Consider the following 23,047-nt stretch of genomic DNA (forward strand, 5'->3'; position numbering starts at 1 on the left):
AGTCAGAATCGAATGTCAGCAAAAACAATTTCAGAAATACAAGATTCAGTTTAGCTGTCAAAAGTTGTGTTTCACTGCACCGATGCTATTTTTTCACAAGCGCAATTTGATTTTTAAATCGCTCAAGTTGTTTTTTAGAGCCTTTCGCATCGCTTTGCAAATTCAGACATGTGTTTTGAGATTATATGATTGAGATCAATGCTGTATGCGTTTTAAGCATATATTTTATAATATTACGTTTTATGGAAAAAAAATGCGATTTTCTGTGTGCAAAAGGCTACATAAATATTGTACATGTTTACATACGCAAGTGCTCGTAGCTTTTTGCCCAAAAAATATTATTTTTCCAATAAATACGTAATAGTTCATAAATATAAAGCTATAAACGCACTAAATAAATGATTTGTATACAAATAATATCAAAGTACGTGATTTAATTTGCAAAACGATGCGAAAGGCCTCTAAAAACCAACTTTAGCGATTTAAAAATCAAATTGCGCCTATTAAAAATAGCATCGATGCGGTGAAACAACACTTTTGACAGCTAAACTGCATCTTGAGCTTCTGAAATTGTTTTGCTGACATTCGATTCTGACTTGTAAAACCCTGTAATCAAAACAATTTAGAGAAGATTAATCCTCGATATTTTTTTCATTTTGGCATCGTGGCAAATAGTTAAATAATTCCTAAAATAGTTTCTCGCCAATCCGTACGGTTATCATTGTAGTGCCATTTTCGGTTAAGAAGTACAACGTATCTTCATTTTCAAAAGCAATCAGCTGTGTTGATCTACGTACCTGAAATATATTCCAAAATTTGGAATATTTAATAAAATATTATTAAACCATAGATTTTATTGAAATTAAATGTTACTACAATTAAATCACCCCAACTACGTATCAAATCAGATAGGCTCATGTTGATATATTAAGAGGCAAAATTTCATGAACAAGCGACAAATAGTCATCATTCACATTCCAAACGTCACTGTGACTGGTCGAAGATCTCTGCGCTCCGACTATTTTCATATTATTCCGAGAAAGCCTGTATCTTTGCTGAACTTGTTGCTGGTGTAGGTGACTTCATTGCTGGTTTTGTTTAACAACTGGATTATTCACCGTCAATCACCTGGAAACGTTTTCCCGGCCCACAATCATTACGTCGCTTCAACAACATCACAATCAATCGCTCATCCACAAAGCAATGGCTGTATTTGTTCCGCCTGCCTAACGACGATCGTAGCTGCTGATCGCATGTGTGAAATGCCAGGGTTGGTGCAACTCTGATTTCACTTCTCATGCAGCGGCTTTCTGAGGAACTTTCCGCTACTTCCACCCCGTACACTCACACTTCTGTCGACCTACTGTCCAGCATAGCCGACCTTAAAGCGGGCCTCCGTAGCGAGCTGTCACAGCATACACAGCTATTAAGTTAGAGCTTCTGGAAGTTTTAAAGGCGGAGATCCGTTCCTGCTTGCGATCGACGCATGCCGCCACCGATTTACCGTCTCAACGGCCCATTCATCACAATTCAGCGCCTAAATTGTTTAATTCAGTGGTCAAAAATATCCCCGGTACTATTACACCCACACTACAACAGTATCCATCATTAGCCGCTTCTCTTAGTGTGAGTGCGAACGAACCGTCATCCTTCACCAATATGCCACCACCAGTTTACAACCCGCAAACACCACTACTCAGAGGATCGGGATCGCCGCTCGATTCTGACACACTAGACACCATCCCACACACCGATACGCGAATGTGGCTATTCTTTACGCGTTTCTCCCCATCGTTACCACTGAGCAGATTTCTCTCATGGTACAAGTACGGCTAGCACTCGATAAGCGGGATGTGTCTGTACACCGTTTGACGAAGCTTGGTGCCGACACTAGTACACTCTCATTTATCTCATTTAAGGTGGGCATACCAGCCACTCTACGCAACAAGGCTCTCTCACCTAACACATGGCCCTCTGCTCTACCTACCGAGAGTTCCGTGACTATCGGACCATAATTATAACACTAATACCTGTGCAACAACTGAAACAAATTCGATGCTCGATCAAAACGTTACTCCCGCTACCGACACTTATCATAATCCTCTCTCACATTCTGGAGGGAGTGCCGCGATGCCAACTACTACAACAGATACGCTCGCACAGCCCGTTACGATTTCCTCACTGCCATGACCACTACAGACGCAGCTTGTTTACAAACGAACCACATCTTGACCTTAATGAGCGAATGCTTGTTACCACCACACCTACTAGGTCACCTCCCGAATGCTTAGCCGCTCCAAAAAACGACCGAAGCGAAACGCTAAACGGACTGATGAATCTGCTGACGCTGGCGCCGTCGGATGAATAGCAATCTTGCACAGCATCTCGGCGATGCACCTCGTTCAGCTCATCCCAGTCTCTCTATCTACTACCAAAATGTACGTGGTCTACGAACGAAAACTACAAATCTTCGCCTGGCGCTATCAGAATCAGAATAGATGATTTTATCATTCTTACCGAGACTTGGCTTACTCAGTCCATACCTTCTTCGCTCCTCACTGACGATCATTATCATATCTACAGGTGCGATAGGAATCTTTCCAACAGTGCCCTCTCACGCGGTGGGGGTGTTTTAATTGCAAGTTCCTCTTCAATACCGACATGTGAATCGCATCGCCTAATACCATACTGGAACAACTTTGGATCAAAACATTGCTGCCAGGTGTCTCTGTTTACATCGGCGTTGTTTTTCATTCCGCCTAGTCATGCGAATGACCCCGCAGTGATGAACGCTTTACATGATAGTGTACGTGAAATTTCAAGCCGCATTAAAGAGAGCGATTTATTAACGTCTTCGGAGATTTCAATAAACCTGATATCAGATGGGAGCTGACTAATACATCAGAAGCCACCGATTGCTCTCCATGTTATTCTGTCATGCATTATGCACCTTTATGCAATTCCGTGGCTAATACCGATTTCGTTGATGGGTTGCATAGTACCGGATTATTTCAGTTGAGTGGTATTGGAAATCAATCTGGGCGTCAATTGGATCTGGTCTTCGCAAACCTTGCCGCAACCAATATTTTGTGCGACTCAATCACACCTCTGCACTCTGTGAATGGTACTTCGGCTCTAGAGAACTTCCTCCCATACGTAACACACTGTAGTATTCCACTTCTCAGTGAGGACTTTCATCATCCTTCATTGGATATGATGATTTATTATCCCGTACAACTATCCCACCACCACCAGTCACACTCGCAGTACAGTCAATAGAAATTTCTTCAAAACGAATGTGGAACGTATGAATGCCCTTATTGTGTCGTTTGACCGTAATTTTGACTGCTCCAACTTTTCCACTATCGGACGAAGCCACCGATTGCTTTAGCGTTTTTATGCGCTCAGCGATTAATTCCTGCGTTCCTGTTGCTCAACGAAACCTGGCCCCGATTGGTCTAATGCATCTTTAAGACGGTTTAAAAAAATAAAATCAAAAGCCTACGCGGATTACAGTAGAACGAGATCATCGCTGCATAGGAGAATTTTTTCGATGCCTGAACAATTATCGTCGACATAATCGTGTGCTCTACCGCTCCTTCATTCGCCGTACTGAAAGGCAGCTATTTTCTAAGCCGACACGGTTCTGGAGCTTCTGGAACAAACGGCGCAATATAAGAAGTATCCCTCCGTCAATGAGCTACAATGGCCAAACTAGTATCGATACATCCGATATTTGCAACACTCTCGCCAATCGTTTCGCTGATGCATTCACCCTTCCTGTTCACAATCCTAACACACTAGCAGAGGCCACCCGCAATACTCCATCGGATGCTATCGATTTTATTATACCCACAATTGACGAAGCATTAATTGCGCGCACACTCAACGATATAAAACCATCTACATCATCTGGACCTGACAATATTCCCGCATACATATTGAAGCACTGCCGTCAATCACTCGCACCCATTCTTGCCAAAATATTTAATGATTCCCTTATGCGTGGCACGTATCCTGAGTCCTGGAAACACGCGCGAATGATTCCTATCCATAAAAGGCAGTCGACTTCATGCTAGTAATTATCGTGGCATTGTATCCCTATGCGCTTGTGCAAAGGTGTTTGAGCTCATTCTATACAATCCGCTACTCACAGCAGTTCAAAACTATATGAGCCCTAGTCAGCATGGATTTCTCCCAAGGAGATCTTCCACCACAAATCTTGCTGAATTTGTTGGCTACTGCTTCGACAACATGGATCGTGGTACTCAAGTTGATGCAGTATATATCGACTTCAGGCTGCGTTCGATAGTATTTCTCATGATATTCTACTTTCGAAGCTAAAAAACTCGGTTTCCTCGACTGGCACATCACCTGGCTGCGTTCATATTTAACTGGTCGTTCGTACTACATAAGTATAGGATCTCATCGTTCTCACTCTTTCACCAGCTCCTCCGGTGTGCCTCAAGGGAGTAATTTGGGACCGCTACTCTTCCTCATCTATATTAATGATCTATCTTTCGTTTTACCGCCAGGCCAACACCTAATGTACGCCGACGATGTAAAAATATTCGCTCCAGTTAGAAACGACAGTGACTGTGTACGCCTTCAAACGATCCTTGAGAATCTGGATAGCTGGTGCAGCAGAAACGCTCTCCAAGTGTGTGCTGATAAATGCCAGTGTATATCATTCAGCAGAGCCCGTCACCCCATCACGTTTACATACACTATGCTCAACACGGCTTTGGCTCGCACGACATGTATCCGTGATCTGGGGGTGCTACTCGATCAGAAGATGTCATTTCGCCCTCACATTGATAGCGTTGTTGCGAAGGGAAATCAGCTACTTGGTTTAATTACGCGGACCTGTAGCGAGTTTACCGATCCCATGTGCGTCAAGTCGATCTTCTGTGCCATCGTAAGGTCGTGCCTGGAGTACTGCTGTCCGATCTGGTGCCCGCTTGGCGTTGGCGACATCAATCGCCTCGAAGCCATTCAACGGAGACTCACCAGGTACGCGGTTCGACTCCTTCCATGGCAATCCCACCACGCTCGGCCCACCTACCATCAGCGGTGTCTGCTTCTCGGACTTGAACCACTCTGCTCTCGACGTAAAAACGCCCAATGCCTTTTCATATTTCGGCTCCTTAACGGAGAGATCGATTCCCCGGCATTACTAGCCAGCATCAATTTGTTCGCTCCCTGTCGGATTCTTAGATCCAATTTCCATCTCCGTGTTCCGCGTACCCGCAACAACCATAGCCAGGGACACCCTATTATACGTATGTCCCTCGAGTTCAATGAAGTGTTAGATTTGTTCGATTTTAGTATGTCTACTTCCACGTTCAAGGAGAAATTGCGTCTACGTCACATGTAATGTTTGCTTATAACTAGATGTTTATTTATATGCTCCTTAATTTAATTATAAGGTTGCCGATTAGACATGATGATCCGTCGGTTATATATATGAAATAAATAAATAAATAAATAAATAAAAATTGGTGACCATGAGACAAAAATTGGTGCCTTCGAGACAAAATTGATGCGCACTGTCAAAAACTGACGCCTTCGAGACAAAAATTGATGCACACTGCAAGGACCGTAAAGATATCAGGTCAAGTTATTGTAGGGTTTAGGATAGACAAGGAAGTGATAGATAGAGAGAGATAGGACGAGCGTGAAAGATCATTCGAGATGACGGGAAATGCGAATAAACGTCAGTCGTGTTGGATTAATCAACGGAAGAGCATGACACCGTGTGTTCCTTAATTTCTTGAATCCGAAAGGTTGCTTTAAAGGATGGTTGCTTGGCCAGATCACGACAATGGCGCAGTTGGACGAATCTACGCATGGTAAATATAAGGATTTGGTCGGTTATTGTGGGTATTGCGTATTTTCCAAAACAAGTGAGAATATGGATGAACGGGTGCGTATGTGTCAGTGACATAGTTTATATCAATGAAGAAGATACGCACACTAGCAAGTGTTGAACAATATAAACGATTTAGACGTTCCTGAAGGGGTCTGTTACAAAAAAAAATAAAAAAAAAATAAAAAAAAGATACTTGAGGAACACGTTGTAAGTGATTAATGAGCATTAAATACAAGTAGTATTTACTATCATAGTAAAACAAGACATAAATAGGAACAATGAACAAAATAAAACACAAAATAATAAATAATACTTCATAAATAAAATAATAATTATTTCTTAAAATGTTTATAAGAAATAAAATAAATAAAACGATATGTAAAATAAAACAAAATAAAATAAAATGAGTTAAATAATAAATTTATAAATAAATAAATCAATCAATAAGTTAACTTATTATTAATAATTATAACATGCATAATTTTAAAAATTAAATTAATAAAGGCATTTACATAATAATTTTCCTACTCAGTGCCTTATAGTGCTGACGCAAAATCTTACTTATAAAACGTTCATACTTGTATGAATTGATGCTATAGACCACATGAAAGCACAATCCACCAGTAATCGATGTAACAAAAAAAAATGGAAATTAAATGTTGAGGCACATCCTTCAAGAGGACTGATGCAATAGACCATATTAAAGCACATTCCACCAGGAATCGATGTAATAAAAAAATGAAATTGAATGTTAAGGCACACCCTCCAAGAGGATCGATGCAATAGACCACATTAAAGCACATTCCACCAGGAATTGATGTTACACAAAAAAAAAGAAATTAAATGTTAAGGCACATCCTCCAAGAGGATCGATGTAATAGACCACATTAAAGCACATTCCACCAGGAATCGATGTAAAAAAATAAAAAATAATAATAGTAATAATAATAATAATAATAATAATAATAATAATAATAATATTAATAAACGGAGATGAAGAGTTAAGGCATATCCTTCAAGAGGACCGATGCAATAGACCACATTAAAGCACATTCCACCAGGAATTGATGTTGCACAAAAAAAATGTAATTAAATGTTAAGGCACATCCTCCATGAGGATCGATGCAATAGACCACATTAAAGCACATTCCAACAAGAATCGATGCAAATTAAAAAAAAAATTAAAAAAAAAGTGTGACAGTATACGTATCGAAGCAATCCTTCGTGAGGATCGATGGATAGACCACATTAATGCACATTTCAACGAAAATCGATGCAACAGTGTTATAAGTGTTAAAGCATATCCTTCAATAGGATTGATGCAATCGTAAATATTAAGACACATTTCAATAGGAATTAATAAAAAAAATATATATATATATATATATATATATATATATATATATATATATATATATATATTATATATATATATATTATATATATATATATATATAATATATATATATATATGTATGTATATATACAACAAAAATAAGTAATACTTCAGTTTATAATTATAATAATAAATAATCAAATAATGATGATCGTTACAATGTGTAGGGTTAGCCCACGTTCATGTTACACACGGTGGTAAGGGTTAAGTTTATCATCAGCGAACCGGTTCAGCAGTTTCCACCGTTTTTGAAGGGAGATCACACTTGTTGGTGTGAGTAATGACAAGCGACGCGATGAAATGGCGGAAACGTGAATCAACGTGTTAACTGAACAAAGGTTCCTGATTACACAAAAGTCGCGTTGTTAATCTACTTGCATATTGTTTAATTACGGCTTGTCAATTAAACTACGGAGATAACATTTATAAAGTTACAATCATGCCAAGAAACTTGCGGGATTCCGGGTGGATGGTGGAGGATGACGACGAGCATAGTGTGTGTTCGTTCAAACCAGGAATAGAGGAAGCTTCAGCATTTCCCTCGCTTTCATTTTCTTCGCTACAAGTTGGGGAATGCAAAGCCTTAGACGGAGAGGAGGAAATTGGCAAAATTTCCTTCAATAGATGGCGTGAGATCCTCGAATCGGGTATGGCATTAGCAGGCATAAAGGAAGAGTCGACGAAGGCAAACATTTTTAAAATGAAAGCAGGCTCAAAATTGCTTGACATCTTGGACAACACATCTAATAAAGGCGGGCCTGATGCCCTTACCCAGCCATATTCCAATGCAATTTATCGCCTTGAGGAGTATTTTGGTTCAAGGGATTATTTGCTATTCCAGCGGCAGAAACTTCGATCGTTGCCGCAGAATAAGGACGAATCTGACCTAAAATATGTGCGTCGTGTGTCAACTATTGCCAAACTTTGCGGTTATGTTCATGACCAACTTGTCGAGACTGTAGCAGATGTTTTACAGAACCATGCCAGAAACCGTAAAGTCCGCGAAGTAGCCCGAAAAGCTGCCCGTAAAGGGAACTCTTTACAAGAGTTATTGGACCGTGTGCGTACGGTCGAGATTGAACAACAAGCAGAGGAAAATTTTAGCAAGAAGTATCCTACGGAAGAAGCTTCAAATGTATTGGCGGTGTCGTATGGTGTTCCGGGTTCGAGCCGAGGAGAGATTCGAACATCAACATTCGGCTACAGAGGCAGAGGATATTTTCCGCGTAGCCGCGGAGGATATTCACGCATGAGTGGACCCGTTTTGTCTTCATCTAAACAGTGCTGGCGTTGTACGAGCACAGGTCATCAACCGGATCACTGTTTTGCCATTGCGAAGTTTTGCCATTTGTGCCGAGCTAAAGGGCATATTCAAAGAGCATGTACGTCATCTCGTGTTAAACGTGAAACCGGTAGAGATCAAGATGGTTCGCCCGCTTCTAAAATTAGGAAAATTGCAGCAGTTGCGTCCAACGACCAAGAAGAGGAAGCTGTAAGTTTTGATCAAAGAAATGAATTAATGACATAGTAGTTATGCACAGAAGAAATTAATAAACTTTTCACTTGATGGATTTGAATTAGACATTAATCGGCATTTTGTATCATTTTAGACAACTCTTCAACTAATTCCAGCAGTTTATAATATCAACATGCGTACGAGCAATTATTCAATATCAACTAGCTCAAGTAAGCTATCGGAGCCAAATATTTTCGTCAGCCCAACAAAGGTATCAATGTGCGGGTTAGATTCGTACGTGATGTGTTCCTTGGATTTCAAGGGAATAGAAAGCGCAGGATCAATTACATGTATAGTAGCGGGTGTTGAGGTTAAGTTTTTGATAGATTCTGGGGCCGAAGTGAATACTATCGGTGATAATATTTTCGATCAAATAATGAGTGATACCATTTCTCATCCAATTTATGAATTGAAAAACGGCACGGATAAACCGTTGAGGGCATATGCTACAAGTAAACCTATTTCAGTTATCGCTACATTCCTCGCTGAACTGTTTATTTCCCTTGATCGGCCTTCCGCAATCGAAAAATTTTATGTCATACCAGGAGCAAAACCACTTTTAGGGCGTTCGACTGCGACAAGATATAGTGTGTTACAGCTTGGCTTAAGCGTTCCCATTGTAGGCTCTCATAGGGCAGGACACAAAATAGAGTCGGGAGATGTAAATGCTGTAGGTGTGTTGAAACATTTTTCAAAATTCAATGTACCTCCAGTTATGCTTTTTTATGATAAAAGCTTGCCACCATCTAGAAAGGTATATACAAATATTCCCCCCGCATTCATAACCGAAGTTGAAAATCGACTTGAAAACCTTCTATCATCTAATATAATTGAAAAGGTGACTAGCGGCATGGATAAAACTTTTTGCTCATCGCTGTTAGTTGTTCCGAAAGGTAAACAAGACATTCGTTTGGTAGTCGATTTACGGGGCCCGAACAAATGTAGTATGAGGACCCCATTTAGAATGCCTACGTTGGAAGAAATCCTATCAAAACTTAATGGAGCTAGTTGGTTCTCTACTATAGATCTGACTAATGCATTCTACCATATTGTGCTAGATGAATCATGCAGACATTTAACCAATTTTTTCTCAGGTAACAATACTTACCGCTTCATTCGATTACCCTTTGGATTATGCAATGCTCCTGATATCTTTCAAGAAATACTTCAGACAGTTGTACTTGCAGATTGCCCCGGAACGGTAAACTATCTTGATGATATCCTTGTATTCGGCAATACGAAGGAAGAACACGACGATAATCTTCGCTATACACTTTCACGTCTACAGAAACACAATGTGTTATTAAACTCCAGTAAATGCGTTTTCGGTAAACAAACGGTTAAATTCTTAGGTTTCTTACTTTCTCACGATGGGTGGCGAGTCGACGAAGACAAGAGAAAAGCCATTGATGGGTTTCGACGGCCAGAAACATTATCAGAAGTAAAGAGCTTCTTAGGCCTCATTAATTTCCTCGAAAGATTCACTCTTCATAGAGCAGAGAGAACTAAACATTTAAGAGCGCTTGCAAATACATCATCATTTTATTGGACTGAATTAGAAGAATTTGAGTTCATTGATATAAAGAACGCAGCTATTAATTCAATCGACAAATTGGGTTATTTTGATCACAAGGACAGAACAGAATTATTCGTGGATGCGTCACCATTCGGTCTCGGAGCAGTTCTTGCCCAATTCAATTCTGCAGGTGTACCTCGTGTAATAGCATGTATTTCCAAATCATTGACGGTAACAGAACAACGATACCCTCATACCCAAAAAGAGGCGTTAGCCATAGTATGGTCAGTTGAACGGTTCAAATACTACTTAACGAGCATTAACTTTACCGTTTGGACCGACTCGGTTGCGAATATGTTTATCTTCGGCGGACAATATCGATCCGGAAAAAGATCTATTACTCGTGCCGAGTCGTGGGCTCTGCGGTTACAACCATTTAACTTTGAAACCCGATGTGTTCCTGGTGATCAGAATATTGCAGACGTTGTTTCACGATTGATTAGCAATTGTCAAGCGGATGAACCTTTCGATGAAAACGATGATAAGCACATATTTTACACGGTTGATGCATTTAACATGAGTATGACATGGTCAGAAATCCAACTGGCTTCAGAACAAGACAAGGAGTTAGCTGAAGTGCGTTTGGCAATTCAAACAGGTCATTGGCCTCGTCATCTAAGAAGGTACGAATGTCTTGAAAAACAATTGAGAAGTCTTGATGCTCTAGTTTTCAAAAACAACTTGATTGTATTACCTAAATATCTCCGGAAAAGGGCAATCGAAACATCTCACGAAGGACATGTTGGATGTGGAGCTACTAAAAGAATTTTACGCGAACATTTCTGGTGGCCCAATATGTCTAAAGAGGCCCAAGAATTCGTCAGTAATTGTGCTACTTGTCTAGCAATTTCCAGAAGAAATCCTCCTGTTCCTTTATCCAGTCGAGAGCTTCCAGACGGGCCATGGGAGAAATTACAAATCGATTTTTTATCTTTACAAGGATGTGGTTCGGAACATTTCTTGGTCTGTGTAGATACCTACTCTAGATTCTTACATGTCGTACATTTGAAATCCACTGATGCCAAGTCAACTAATATAGCGCTTTGTAATATATTTAAGCAATGGGGATTACCTAGTGTGATTCAAAGCGATGATGGGCCACCATTCAAAAGCAAAGAATTCATAGAGTTTTGGGAACAAAAAGGAGTTAAAATACATAAGTCGATTCCGTTAAGTGCACAATCTAACGGGGCCGTCGAACGTCAGAACCAGGGAATAATAAAGGCAGTTTCAGCGGCGAAAGTAGAAAAAAAGAATTGGAATGAAGCGCTTCAGGAATACGTACAGATACATAATACGCGTAAACATCACTCTAGGTTAAACGCGACTCCATTTGAGCTTCTTGTCGGATGGCGTTATAGAGGGACGTTTCCTGGTTTGTGGGAGAGAAAAACCGGTGTAGATAGAATGGACATAAGAGAAGACGATGCACATGCTAAATTATTTAGCAAAAAATATGCTGACGATAGACGAGGCGCGAAGGAAAGCAGTATAAACGTAGGAGATAAAGTGGTAGTAGCTGTACCCCAAAGGACTAAAACTGATCGATTATTCTCTGAAGAGACCTTTACTGTTTTAACAAGAGAAGGAGCAAAGATTGTTGTTCGTGGTGAAAACGGGAATCAATTTGCTAGGAATATACAAGATTTCAAGTTATACCCCAGTAATGTAAACAATCACAATGAAGCGACAGATAATGATACTCAGGCCCCTAACGCAACAAGTACATCCGCTGCCTCATCAAGACCACAGAGAAATCGTTGTAAACCTGCTTGGTGGGACGACATGGAGATGTATTAGGTGCCACAATTTCTTTCCTTATACATATTAATTTTTTTTCAAACTCAATTAAATATAAGCAGTGATAGTTATTATTAAAATTGTTTTATTACTTAAGATACATTTTTGAATTTATTGCACTGTTGAGAGTACGGAAGAAGTAGATTGTAGGGTTTAGGATAGACAAGGAAGTGATAGATAGAGAGAGATAGGACGAGCGTGAAAGATCATTCGAGATGACAGGAAATGCGAATAAACGTCAGTCGTGTTGGATTAATCAACGGAAGAGCATGACACCGTGTGTTCCTTAATTTCTTGAATCCGAAAGGTTGCTTTAAAGGATGGTTGCTTGGCCAGAAGAGGCGAATGAGCTAGACCTCAAAGTCTCTATAAAAATAAGTAAAAGTAAAAAGTGCTTGGCCAGATCACGACAGTTATAAGCCCGTTTTGACAGCTAGGTGGAAGAAGAATCAACGAAAAAACTGACAGTTAGTTTTCCGCGTTTGGCGAACGCTTCTAGTTCTCGAAGGAAAATTTCCATTTTAAATCACGGGCTGTGTTCTAATAAACTAAAATATTCACCCAAATTGATCTCCACCAAATATTGACCATGCAAAACGTAAACAATCCATCAATACATATACAAGCGGAAAACCATCTGTCAAAATCGGTGCCCAGGAGGGGGATCGCCAAAAGCGCTATAACTACACCTCATTATATATTCCACCTTGACCTTGGGTTTATTAAACAGGTGGGCCTATCCCGAACAATTTGACAGCCGTGCTGTGAAAAATGAAAACGAAATTACAGGAGGGGATTCGATCCTTTGTTGATGTATGCGTGTGAATTTCAATGGCTGTTTTGGTTGAGGTGCCGTAGTGTGGGTGAAAAACTACGTATCACCGTAGCAATAGACGATGCGCAATCTCAGATTGCGCATATATTTATCTGTCAAACGGGTCGGTTTGATATATTTATCTGTCAAAAAAAATATATATATATCTCGGACATATAATCTTGAAAATTTATGCGCAATCTTGGCGCAATCTGAAATTGTATGGAAATGACGTTTTTAGCCCAGGGTTGGCTACGCGAAATGACATATATTTTGATAAAACGAATATATGCGCAATCTGAGATTGCGCATCGTGTATTAATACGGTCACAATCGAATCCCCTCCTGTCATTCGTTCGTCCAATATAGCCTTCCCGCCAAACCTGTAAGCCCACCTAGTCCCTATACCCACTTTGGGCCGTCCGATAAAATCGCATGCGAAAAAGCGTTGCCACCGCCCTTAACCGTATTAATACACGATGCGCAATCTCAAGGTGGAATATAGAGGAGGTGTATTCTTAGCGTTTGGCATGTTGCCATTTTGAGATGCAGTTTGACAACAGCCGTCGATATTTGTTTACAGGCAGCAGCCGCAATATCACGTTGAAAATGCCGATTTATAACGTGTAGATGCAAAATACAAGTTTTTAGAGCTATACAAATATTTGTTAAACGAAAACAATTCATTTATCATACCCGTATACCAGCAACATTCGTCGCATTTGACAACTGCCGTCGATCCTGGTTTTGTGCTTTTTTCTAAAGCCTTGATGGCCAAATGCTCTGTATCAAGGTTATTAGACTCTATACAGGTTACGACAGAGCGTTTGAGAGGGTCACCATTATGGATACCTTGTTTACAACTTTTCTGTCAAAATAGATGCCGACCAGCTGTTGCTTGGCACGAGCAACATAAATAAGTTTACAGAAGACGAAATTACTGCTACAATTATTCTTCATGCTAACTAGTTATATCATTTATAGAATATGACTTCTATGTTGGATTGGTTAATGCTAAGTCAATTTTGCTTACATGCCCTGGATATCGTCGGATTGTCTCATCAGTTTCAATTGTTCTACAGGTTTGGTATTGCTGTCCTAGCTTCAGTGGACGAGAGTTCATGCCGTCCAGCAGCAACAGTGTCCAAACTGGGCAGATGCTGCCCCTCGTATGAGAAGTGGCCAGATCCCATGTCGCTTCGCGCATAACAGCTCGTCCTTTATTCGGATTGGAACGGACACGGAACAATTCAGTGAAAGAGTATCGATGTGATGACACCCTTTTGACGATGTTGGTCAGGGAACCTGTGATGATGTGGTGCAAAAAATGCTACCGGCATCACTTTCGTTCCGCTATTGCACTTGACCCGAACAAGGACCGCGACGGCACTGACGAACTTGCGGCAGCGGTGATGATGCGTATCCCTCCTTCGAAATTGCGGTGCTGAGATGATGATAAGGTAGAAGCTTGTGTGGTATGTCCTTACTAAAACACTGCTTAAGCTACACCCAAGGTGACATGCATTATCGTCCCCCACAGGAATAAGGCTGCAGCCAAAACGGAATGAATATTTGTTTTCTTTGAACTGGAACGGCAACAGTGGCAGCATAGACGATCGTCTCGAACATGACGACTGCAACGAACCGACATGGAACCGCGGACAATAACTTAAATAACAACTATGCATAAGCACAAATATACTTATAGTTTATTTCCTAATTATAATTGTTACAACAGGACCGTTCAACATTTACTCCCCGGCTCAGCCACTACTCTTCCTTCACAAGTGCTCTTCTCGGTGACCCTCATATTCATCTCTTTCTCCTTCTCTTTATCATATAATTTGTATGAAAAGTGAAATAATGTGGATAGGGTTTATCTGCCTCTATCAAACATGAAAAATATTATGACGTCATACATGTCAATACTGCAATCACATCGTGTGTTAGCTTCCACGAGAAGATATATTCGTTTTTTGATTAGGCTAGCATGCAATGCTGTCTCTATTGAATCGTTAGTTCGGAGCCGTTGATTCGTCGACGGCTCTGGAACAGTGGACTCGTAGCCGGCTCCGCAGTTGTTGGAATGGAGCCGTGAGTGCAGAGCTGTTAGTCCGGAACCGGTTGCGGAGCCCTTGGAGCGGAGCCGGCTACGGAGCCGTCGGAGCGTAGCTGGCTCCGGACCCGTTAGTCCGGAGCCGTTGGTGCGCTCCGAAACGCCCATCACTAGATCACAGGACTGTTCTTGGACGGAAAGAATCTCGTGTGATGAAATTCTACGAGAAATTAAAAAATAAAATTATTTCTTTTTCATTTCACTAAAATATGAATCAAATTACCACGTGCTGTTAGAGACTGGTTTGATGTTAATCTACGGTTAGAAACGTGTCGTTCGATATGATTTTTTTTATGTCCAGCCGCTGCATACATTTTCCGTCCAGCATATGCTCACTATTTGGCTACTTCATCCGCTTCTTTATCGGCTCTCCCTTATTCCTTATACACACATGATTTTGCAGCAAACTTAAGTTAATGTCCTGAGATCGTTTTCCGACGTAACGATTTTTCAACTCGTACATGTTGGGTCTTAATACGATAACACACGAATATTCATAGCGGAATCCCTTCTCCACTTTCTACACAAGTCCAGTAGAAAGTACATAATTAAAATTAGATTTACAATAATTGAACAATTCAACCTAAAACATCGTACTATTGCACGATTGCAATCCAGTTGCAATCAGTCGAATTGTAAACAAACCAGTCCAATTGTAAACAAACCATTCCAATTTGTCTGTCAAAATTTTTTCATTCATTTTTTTATTGGAAATCGGCCAAAACAGGCTTTTGTCATAACCTGTATAGAGTCTAATAACCTTGCTCTGTATGACACCTCCTTTCTACCCACTTTGGCCCAATCTCAGATTGCGCATATATTCGTTTTCTCAAAATATATGTCAATTCGCTTAGCCAACCCTGAGCTATAAACGTCATTTCACGGTCTCCTAAGGCTGCGCTCTGGCACCAATCGAACACGAATTCCGACTCGAACAAACCCATATAATCATATGTATGTGCACTGTCAGACACAAACAAACAAACAAGACAAAATAGTCAAATTCCTTACATTTTTCATGTTCGATGTCACGTTCGATTGGTTCTAGCAAAGTGTATGAAGATCAGGTGGTCTCATAGCCTGTTTTTTATATCAAAAGTTAAACGTCACTTTTTGACAGCATGAATGCAAACATTTCCCCAAACAAGCTTTCTCACGACTTGCCTAATACACAAACATTCTTAGAATCTACGTTATTTGCACTGAAATACCTTAAAAAGCACTCAAAATATTTCTTATTTTAAGCTAAACCAAATCTGAACTAATTAAAAACCATTTTTTGATCAAAATAATGCCGTCGATGCGGACACCAATGTGTACTACGTATGTGTTGCTAAGAACAAAGCGAACGGTTCCTATGGAAATTCATTTCACCCATTCTGTCAAAAGGAGCCTTTTATGATTCTGAAATTAGTTGTCAATTTGTATGGGACGAGACCACCTGGTCTTCATATCTTTGGGTTCTAGAGCGCCAGGTTAGGCGGTGCTCTGAGTCCAATCGAACGAGACAAACAAACACGACTCTGTTCGATAGGTGCTCTGTCAGATGTTCCATGCAATCGCTGTCATGGCACTAAAATACACCTAACTTTTCATCTAGAAAATGAAGCATTTTCATAGTTTAAATGAATATCCATTTGCAGGGGAAAGATTCAACAAAACATTTACTTGGTACTAACATCAATAATAATATAAAAATCATTCAAATTCAATATTGAAAAATGTAAACATTTGTCCATGCGGAAACACATACAGTGCATACACATGCATTATGTACACGCAAAAGTTTAATACGTTTTAATCATGTATATTCGATGTTATAATTGATTGTGAAGTATTGCAAATATTATTGATAGCTATTTTAAATATTTTGCACGCAATTTTAAGAACAAAAAACACAAACTACGTAAATAAACTTCAAAATGTCCCGAATTGAATTCTATCTACTGTAACTGTGAAGCGTTTGACATCCAAGGCACTTGCAGCTCAGGTGGATATCGAACATCAGAGACAAAACCCGATTATTAAACACAAACGGAAATGACAGAAGACAAGTGCATCAAGACAAACGGAAAATAGTTATGCATTTTGAAACCGTTCTTGTGACAGACAAGTTTCGTTAAATTTTTTCTTTCGTTAAAGCTGTGTCAAAGCCTTTGTCGATGTTTCAAAATGTTCAAATTCAAAATAAAAAAAAGTAAACAATTTTAATTAAGACACAATCGTTTATCAAGCTAACAATCCTTGTTTAAAACATCGAAATGATTTTCTCCCACTTTGTAAGTGACGATAGCAGCAGTGAAGAAGAAACAACGGTAGATCTGGCCAAACAGCGCCGACTGCTTCGAAGGGTTTTCGACCCGTTACAGCTTTCTAACCAAACGTGAGTTAAGCATGCGAATCATTTGTGCAAACCGTGTTATACATGTTTCATTTGGTGGTAGTTTATTTCAGATTTAATAAAAATTTTCGTGAGTCGAAGGAAATTTTCCTTGACATTCTGGCGGAGATCGAGCCCTCCGAGTCCTTGTTATTCCTAAAAGTGTATGCTGTATTAGATGTGATAATTATATGTGCCTATGCTGTTGGTTGTTGAAGCAGTCATTCATTGAAGAAGTTGCTGGAATCCAATGCTTTTGAATGCAACCCGGGTGCGTGAGCTCTTCATCTTTCGACTACCATCGAAGAACAACAGAGGAAGGAAATAACAGCAGCTTCTTAACCCATAACAGCAGCACGTTACCAGTATCTCGAGCATATCGCGATTTGGATATGGCAGGACACGTATTTTTGTTTACAATGATAAAATTTGATTATTTCTGAAATATAATACTTATATTTTGCCGTGACAACAACAGCAACAACTCTATTGTTGTGTTGTGTCGGTCAAACAATCTGTGATTGGCGCCTTTCCGTGACAAAAAGCAGTTTGACAATTTTGGATTTCCGTTTGTGTTTAATAATACATATCTTGGCAGTATGCTTGTAAGTTTGTGTTTCGACAAATTTTATTTTTCCAACTCACAACACAAACGGATGTCATAATACAAAATCTTCCGATTTTGAAAACTTGTCTTTACAATTTGTGTTTAATAATCGGGCCTTTTTTTCATGTTCGATGTCGTGTTCGATTGGTGCTACAGCGCCGGGTTACGCGGTTTTTGCGTTCCCGACAAATCTGCGTAACTTTAATATCCACGTAGGTCGAATTTCACGTTTTTTGACTAAAATTCTATTGATTACTCGGAGTCTTTGATTTAATTTAGTACTTTTATATACTTTATCATTTATGTGATATAATTTGTGCACAAAATTCTAATATTCCTGTCAACCAGTGGTTTCAATTTGCTAGCAAAAATGTATTTTTTACCGAACTTGAAGCAAATGGTACTGATGTGACATTTATTCCGTCAAATTTAGAAAACCAACTATATCCGAATCCGCGTTAGTTTAGAACCGTGTAATTCGGGAACAGACTGTAAATGGGTTTGTTTGAGTTGGATGTCGTGTTCGATTGGTGCCAGAGCGCAGCCTAACATCGGGCGCATGACGAACTCTCTTAAGGCTTGTACACAGTGGCTCCCAAAGGTAGAATATTTTTTCAACATTTAGGCCCGTGTCTGTGCTCCATCGGATGCGATTTTATCGGAAGGCCTGTCAAAATTTTATATGGGATTTGATAGATAACGTCGGACGTGCGATTTCGTCGTACGACGGAATCAAAAAATTTTGATTTCGTCGGATGCCGCATCCGATTTTATCGGTCAAACTAAATGTGTGGTGTTTTGTAAGAACAATCTCAACTTAATTTTTCATAATAGTTATATTATTAAAATCATCCAAATAATCGCAATATTATACGAAAAAGCGTTTGACAGCACGTGCGATAAAATCGCATGCGATAGAGCACAGACACGGGCCTTAGGCAGCGGTAATCGCTACTGTGGGCGTGCGGGCGTGCGGGCGTGAGTGCGGAAAAATCTTTGTTTTATTCTGACGTATGTGGTTGCAATAAAAGCGGGTGACAGCAGCGGGTGTCAAATTCCATACATTTTCAGAAAACGCACGCACGCCCGCATCAGCGATTACCGTTGCCTTAGTCACCTGCGTGGCCACGCGCCACATTATTATATGGGTTTGTTCGACTCACTTGGCGCTCTAGCAGCAATCGAACACGACATCGAACATGAAAAATGAATGGGATTTGACATGTTTAATTTGTTGGTTATCCTATCTAACACGTCAAATCCTATATATTTTTCATGTTCGATTGCTGCTAGAGCGCTGCCTTACCCGGCGCTCTAGCACCAATCGAACACGCATCGAACATGAAAAATGTATGGGATTTAACATGTTTGTCTTTTTTGTTTGTTTGTGTCTGACAATGCACCTCCATATGAATACAGTCTGTTCTCGAGTTACACGGTTCTCGACTTACGCGGATTCGGATATAGGCGGTTTTCTAAATTTGACAGATTAAATGTCAAATCGGTACAATTTGCTTCAAGTTTGTTATAAATTGCATTTTGGTTAACAAATTAAAACCGCTTAAAAGCCAGAAACATTAGAATTTTCTGCACGAATCATATCAAATAAATGATAAAGTGTATAAAAGTACTAAATAAAATAAAAAAATCCGAGTAATCAATAGTATTTTAGCCAAAAAACGTGAAATTCAACTTACGCGGATAATCGAGTTACGCGGATTCGTCGGGAACGCAGAAACCGCGTAACTCGGGAACAGACTGTATATGGGTTTGTTCGAGTCGGATGTCGTGTTCGATAGGTGCCAGAGCGCAGCCGTAGATGTCTTATTCGGCAATTGCTAGAGCTCGGCCTGATAATTGTGACATTTATCGAGCACGAGGATAGTTAGACATTTAATTGTTTTTAGTTTTGATTTGAACAACATCCTACAGTTCCCCGTGTTAACTAAAATGAAAGTAAAAGTTATTACAAGGAACCCTGATAGGTATGTCCGTGAGACAAAACAAGATATTCACAAGTCTTTCCGTAATTATGATAAGGAAGTACACCCATTTCAAAGCACTAGGGAGTACGTGCGTGCGTTGAATGCTACCAAACTGGAAAGAGTGTTTGCGAAGCCTTTCGTCGGTAATCTTGATGGTCATTGTGATGGCGTTTCTATCATATCCAAGAACTACGCTAAAATATCTTTTATTGCGAGTGGTGCTTACGACGGCAATGTCAAGCTGTGGTATGTGGCTGATAAAACATGTATGATGAGTATTAATGCCCATGTCGGATATTGTCGAGGAATTGCATTCAGCTCCGACGAATCCAGCATTATTACGATTGGCGACGATAAGAAAATTATGACATGGAATTTTAATATCAACGGGACAGGAGATTATATTGTTAAGCCAGCGAACATGATAATAACTAAAACTGTTCTAGCATCGCTATCCCACAGCTACGAGGGGCCTAACTTTGCAACAAGTGGTGAAACTTGCCATATCTGGGACGAAAGTCGCAACGAACCTTTGAAGGAACTAAAATGGGGTGTAGATTTACTGCAAGACATTAAGTACAATCCAATCGAAACAACACTTCTTGCGGCATGTGGTTCGGATCGAGGGATAATATTATATGATCAACGTGAAACAAACCCCATCCGCAAAATTGTGATGACTCTACGTTCTAATCAGCTTTCGTGGAATCCAATGCAAGCATTTTATTTCACTGTAGCTAACGAAGACTATAATCTTTACACGTACGATATTAGGCGGTTTACACACCCGTTAAAAATACACCATGGTCACGTAGGCCCAGTTACATCGGTAGATTATGCTCCTACTGGAAGAGAATTTGTTTCCGGAAGCTATGATAAAACCATTCGTATATTTGACGCAGCAAAGGCTAATAGTAGAGAAATATACCACACAAAACGCATGCAACACGTCACGTGCGTCAACTGGAGTATGGATAATAAATATATTTTCTCCGGATCCGATGAGATGAATCTTCGTGTATGGAAGGCAAATGCAGCCGAAAAATTGGGATCATTACAAATGCGTGAAAAGAATGCATTTAACTACAATACTGCTCTCAAGGAAAAATATGCAGCTCATCCATCTGTAAGACGTATCGCCCAGCATCGCCAGATACCGAAAATCGTTTTTAATCAACAGGCTAAAATTCGCACCGCAAAGCTTAAGAATAAAAAGAAGGAGGAAAACAAACGCCGAAATTCAAAGCCTGGTAGTGTACCTTACGTAGCAGAAGCTAAAACTAAGGTTGTTAGATCTGAACACTAGCTCAAACGTTCCCTTAATTTTTCCGCATTGAAATAGGTCATCTTGTTCAATAAATACAAATTATGTATCATTTAGTTCTACTTTGCTACATGTTGTTTTTATTGCTACATTACAGAACTAATACAATCGGTTATCATTCCATCGTCAATGGTTAACATTTTTCTAATCCCATTGAAAGACTGTTTGTTTGCTCTTTATTCTACTTACCCGTACAATTACAATTACTGTAGGTGACCGCTAACTGGATGTGTTTTAACTGGAGAGATTCTCAGTTAACACTTACGCGAACGTCACACGAGGCGTAAACTTATGAGTAAACTGGATCTCAGCCATACAAACCTATAACCTTTTGACAGGAAGTTTACGCTCTCCCATACAAATCAAGCGTAAACTTTTTGAGTTTACACTTCTTGTGACGTCCGTAACAGAGTGATAGACCATTTTTGTTTAAAAACCTTACAAGCGTCTTCAGCACTGCACTGTTGTAGTGTTCCCAGATATGAGCGTGAGATTCGATAGCACGATTTACGTGTTATGTTCTCTTGCGTTAAGCTCTGAGCTATTTCACTTTATTAAAGATGGTCTACATTATTCGGTTGTTAAATAACAACTCATTGAAAGGTAATAATATATCAAACTCATTTCGATAACTAAAATAAAAGGAAAAATGAGATACATATTTCTCCCATCCTGATAATGAACGGTGAACATAGTGTAATTATTATGTTTTTTTAAAAAGGTATTATTTTAATTTCGCTTCACATAAATTTTGTTTCAAGTAATTATAGTAAGAAAAAATTAATTTAAAAAGAAATAAACGCAGAAAAAAGATCATAAAAATCTGGATTTGAACACACGCTTTCTCGGTTCGGAAGCAAAAGCGTTGTCACTGCTCTATTTGGCAGTTACATTGGTATAGGTGCAAATTCAGTATATAAACAAGCTAAGATGGCGGCAAGCTATCTGTTCTTGTTGAATCAAAAAGTTGAAAGATTTCGAAGAGAACCCGTTACAGCCGTGAAAGTTTCGGTTGAAATCTTTATTCGCCTTCTAAGGCGACAAAGGCCTTAAATGCCTTCTGAATGCCTTCAAAGCCGTTTAATGCTGGTAGGGTATACATTCTTAACGATCGTTCTTAACGACGGCATAAGACCAGTCGTTAAAATTGACAAATGAATTCAATGTATTCGTGATGCCAAATTCGAGCAATTTTTAATGACTCTGGTAAATTTTTAACGACTGTCAATTTTTAACCATTTGTTTCGCGACACACACCTTTTGTAACACACACAGCTTTTCAATTACGCCATCTATTGGCTCTTGTTGTAATCTGGACAAAACAGAAAGATTCTCCGAAAGTTTAACTCGAATCTGCTCTAATGGCTCACAAATTAAATTTTAGACAGCTTTGGTGCTGCAGGTGTGGTGCTATAAATGGCTACTGAGCAATTGGTGTGGATTTACCTGTGCGAATGATTGATATAACCTTTTTAAATACAGGTGTCCCCCGAGATACGACTGTATTTGGGACCGAAAAAAAGGCCCAACGCAAGGCGTAAGTCGAAAAGGTCGTATGTCGAATATCTGTCAATTTTAAGTTTATAACCGAAGTTGAAGAGTCGAAATCTATCATATCGTGTTTTTATTTGAAACAATGTTCGATAATGTATTAATTTTAC

At 39.6% G+C, this 23,047-nt stretch overlaps 1 protein-coding gene and 2 long non-coding RNA genes across 3 annotated transcripts; 2 read left to right on the forward strand and 1 right to left on the reverse strand.

The window, feature by feature from the left end:
- Positions 1-13,776: 13,776 nt before the first annotated feature.
- On the forward strand, positions 13,777-14,694 carry LOC121603069. Its single transcript, XR_006006586.1, has 2 exons — positions 13,777-14,449; positions 14,515-14,694. It is a non-coding gene; the product is annotated as an uncharacterized LOC121603069 (long non-coding RNA).
- Positions 14,695-14,793: 99 nt separating this feature from the next.
- LOC121603070 lies at positions 14,794-15,853 on the reverse strand. The gene is made up of 2 exons (XR_006006587.1): positions 15,314-15,853; positions 14,794-15,250 (listed from the first exon to the last, which is right to left on the reverse strand). It is a non-coding gene; the product is annotated as an uncharacterized LOC121603070 (long non-coding RNA).
- Positions 15,854-19,946: 4,093 nt separating this feature from the next.
- Positions 19,947-21,442, forward strand: LOC121603068 (DDB1- and CUL4-associated factor 13-like). The gene is made up of 2 exons (XM_041931801.1): positions 19,947-20,062; positions 20,138-21,442. Exons 1-2 carry the CDS (start codon positions 20,028-20,030, stop codon positions 21,366-21,368), a joined length of 1,266 nt encoding a protein of 421 aa, XP_041787735.1. The 5' UTR covers positions 19,947-20,027; the 3' UTR covers positions 21,369-21,442.
- The last annotated feature ends 1,605 nt before the right edge of the window (positions 21,443-23,047 follow it).

This window comes from Anopheles merus, unplaced genomic scaffold (assembly GCF_017562075.2).
Source record: "Anopheles merus strain MAF unplaced genomic scaffold, AmerM5.1 LNR4000811, whole genome shotgun sequence".
Taxonomy (NCBI): domain Eukaryota; kingdom Metazoa; phylum Arthropoda; class Insecta; order Diptera; family Culicidae; genus Anopheles; species Anopheles merus.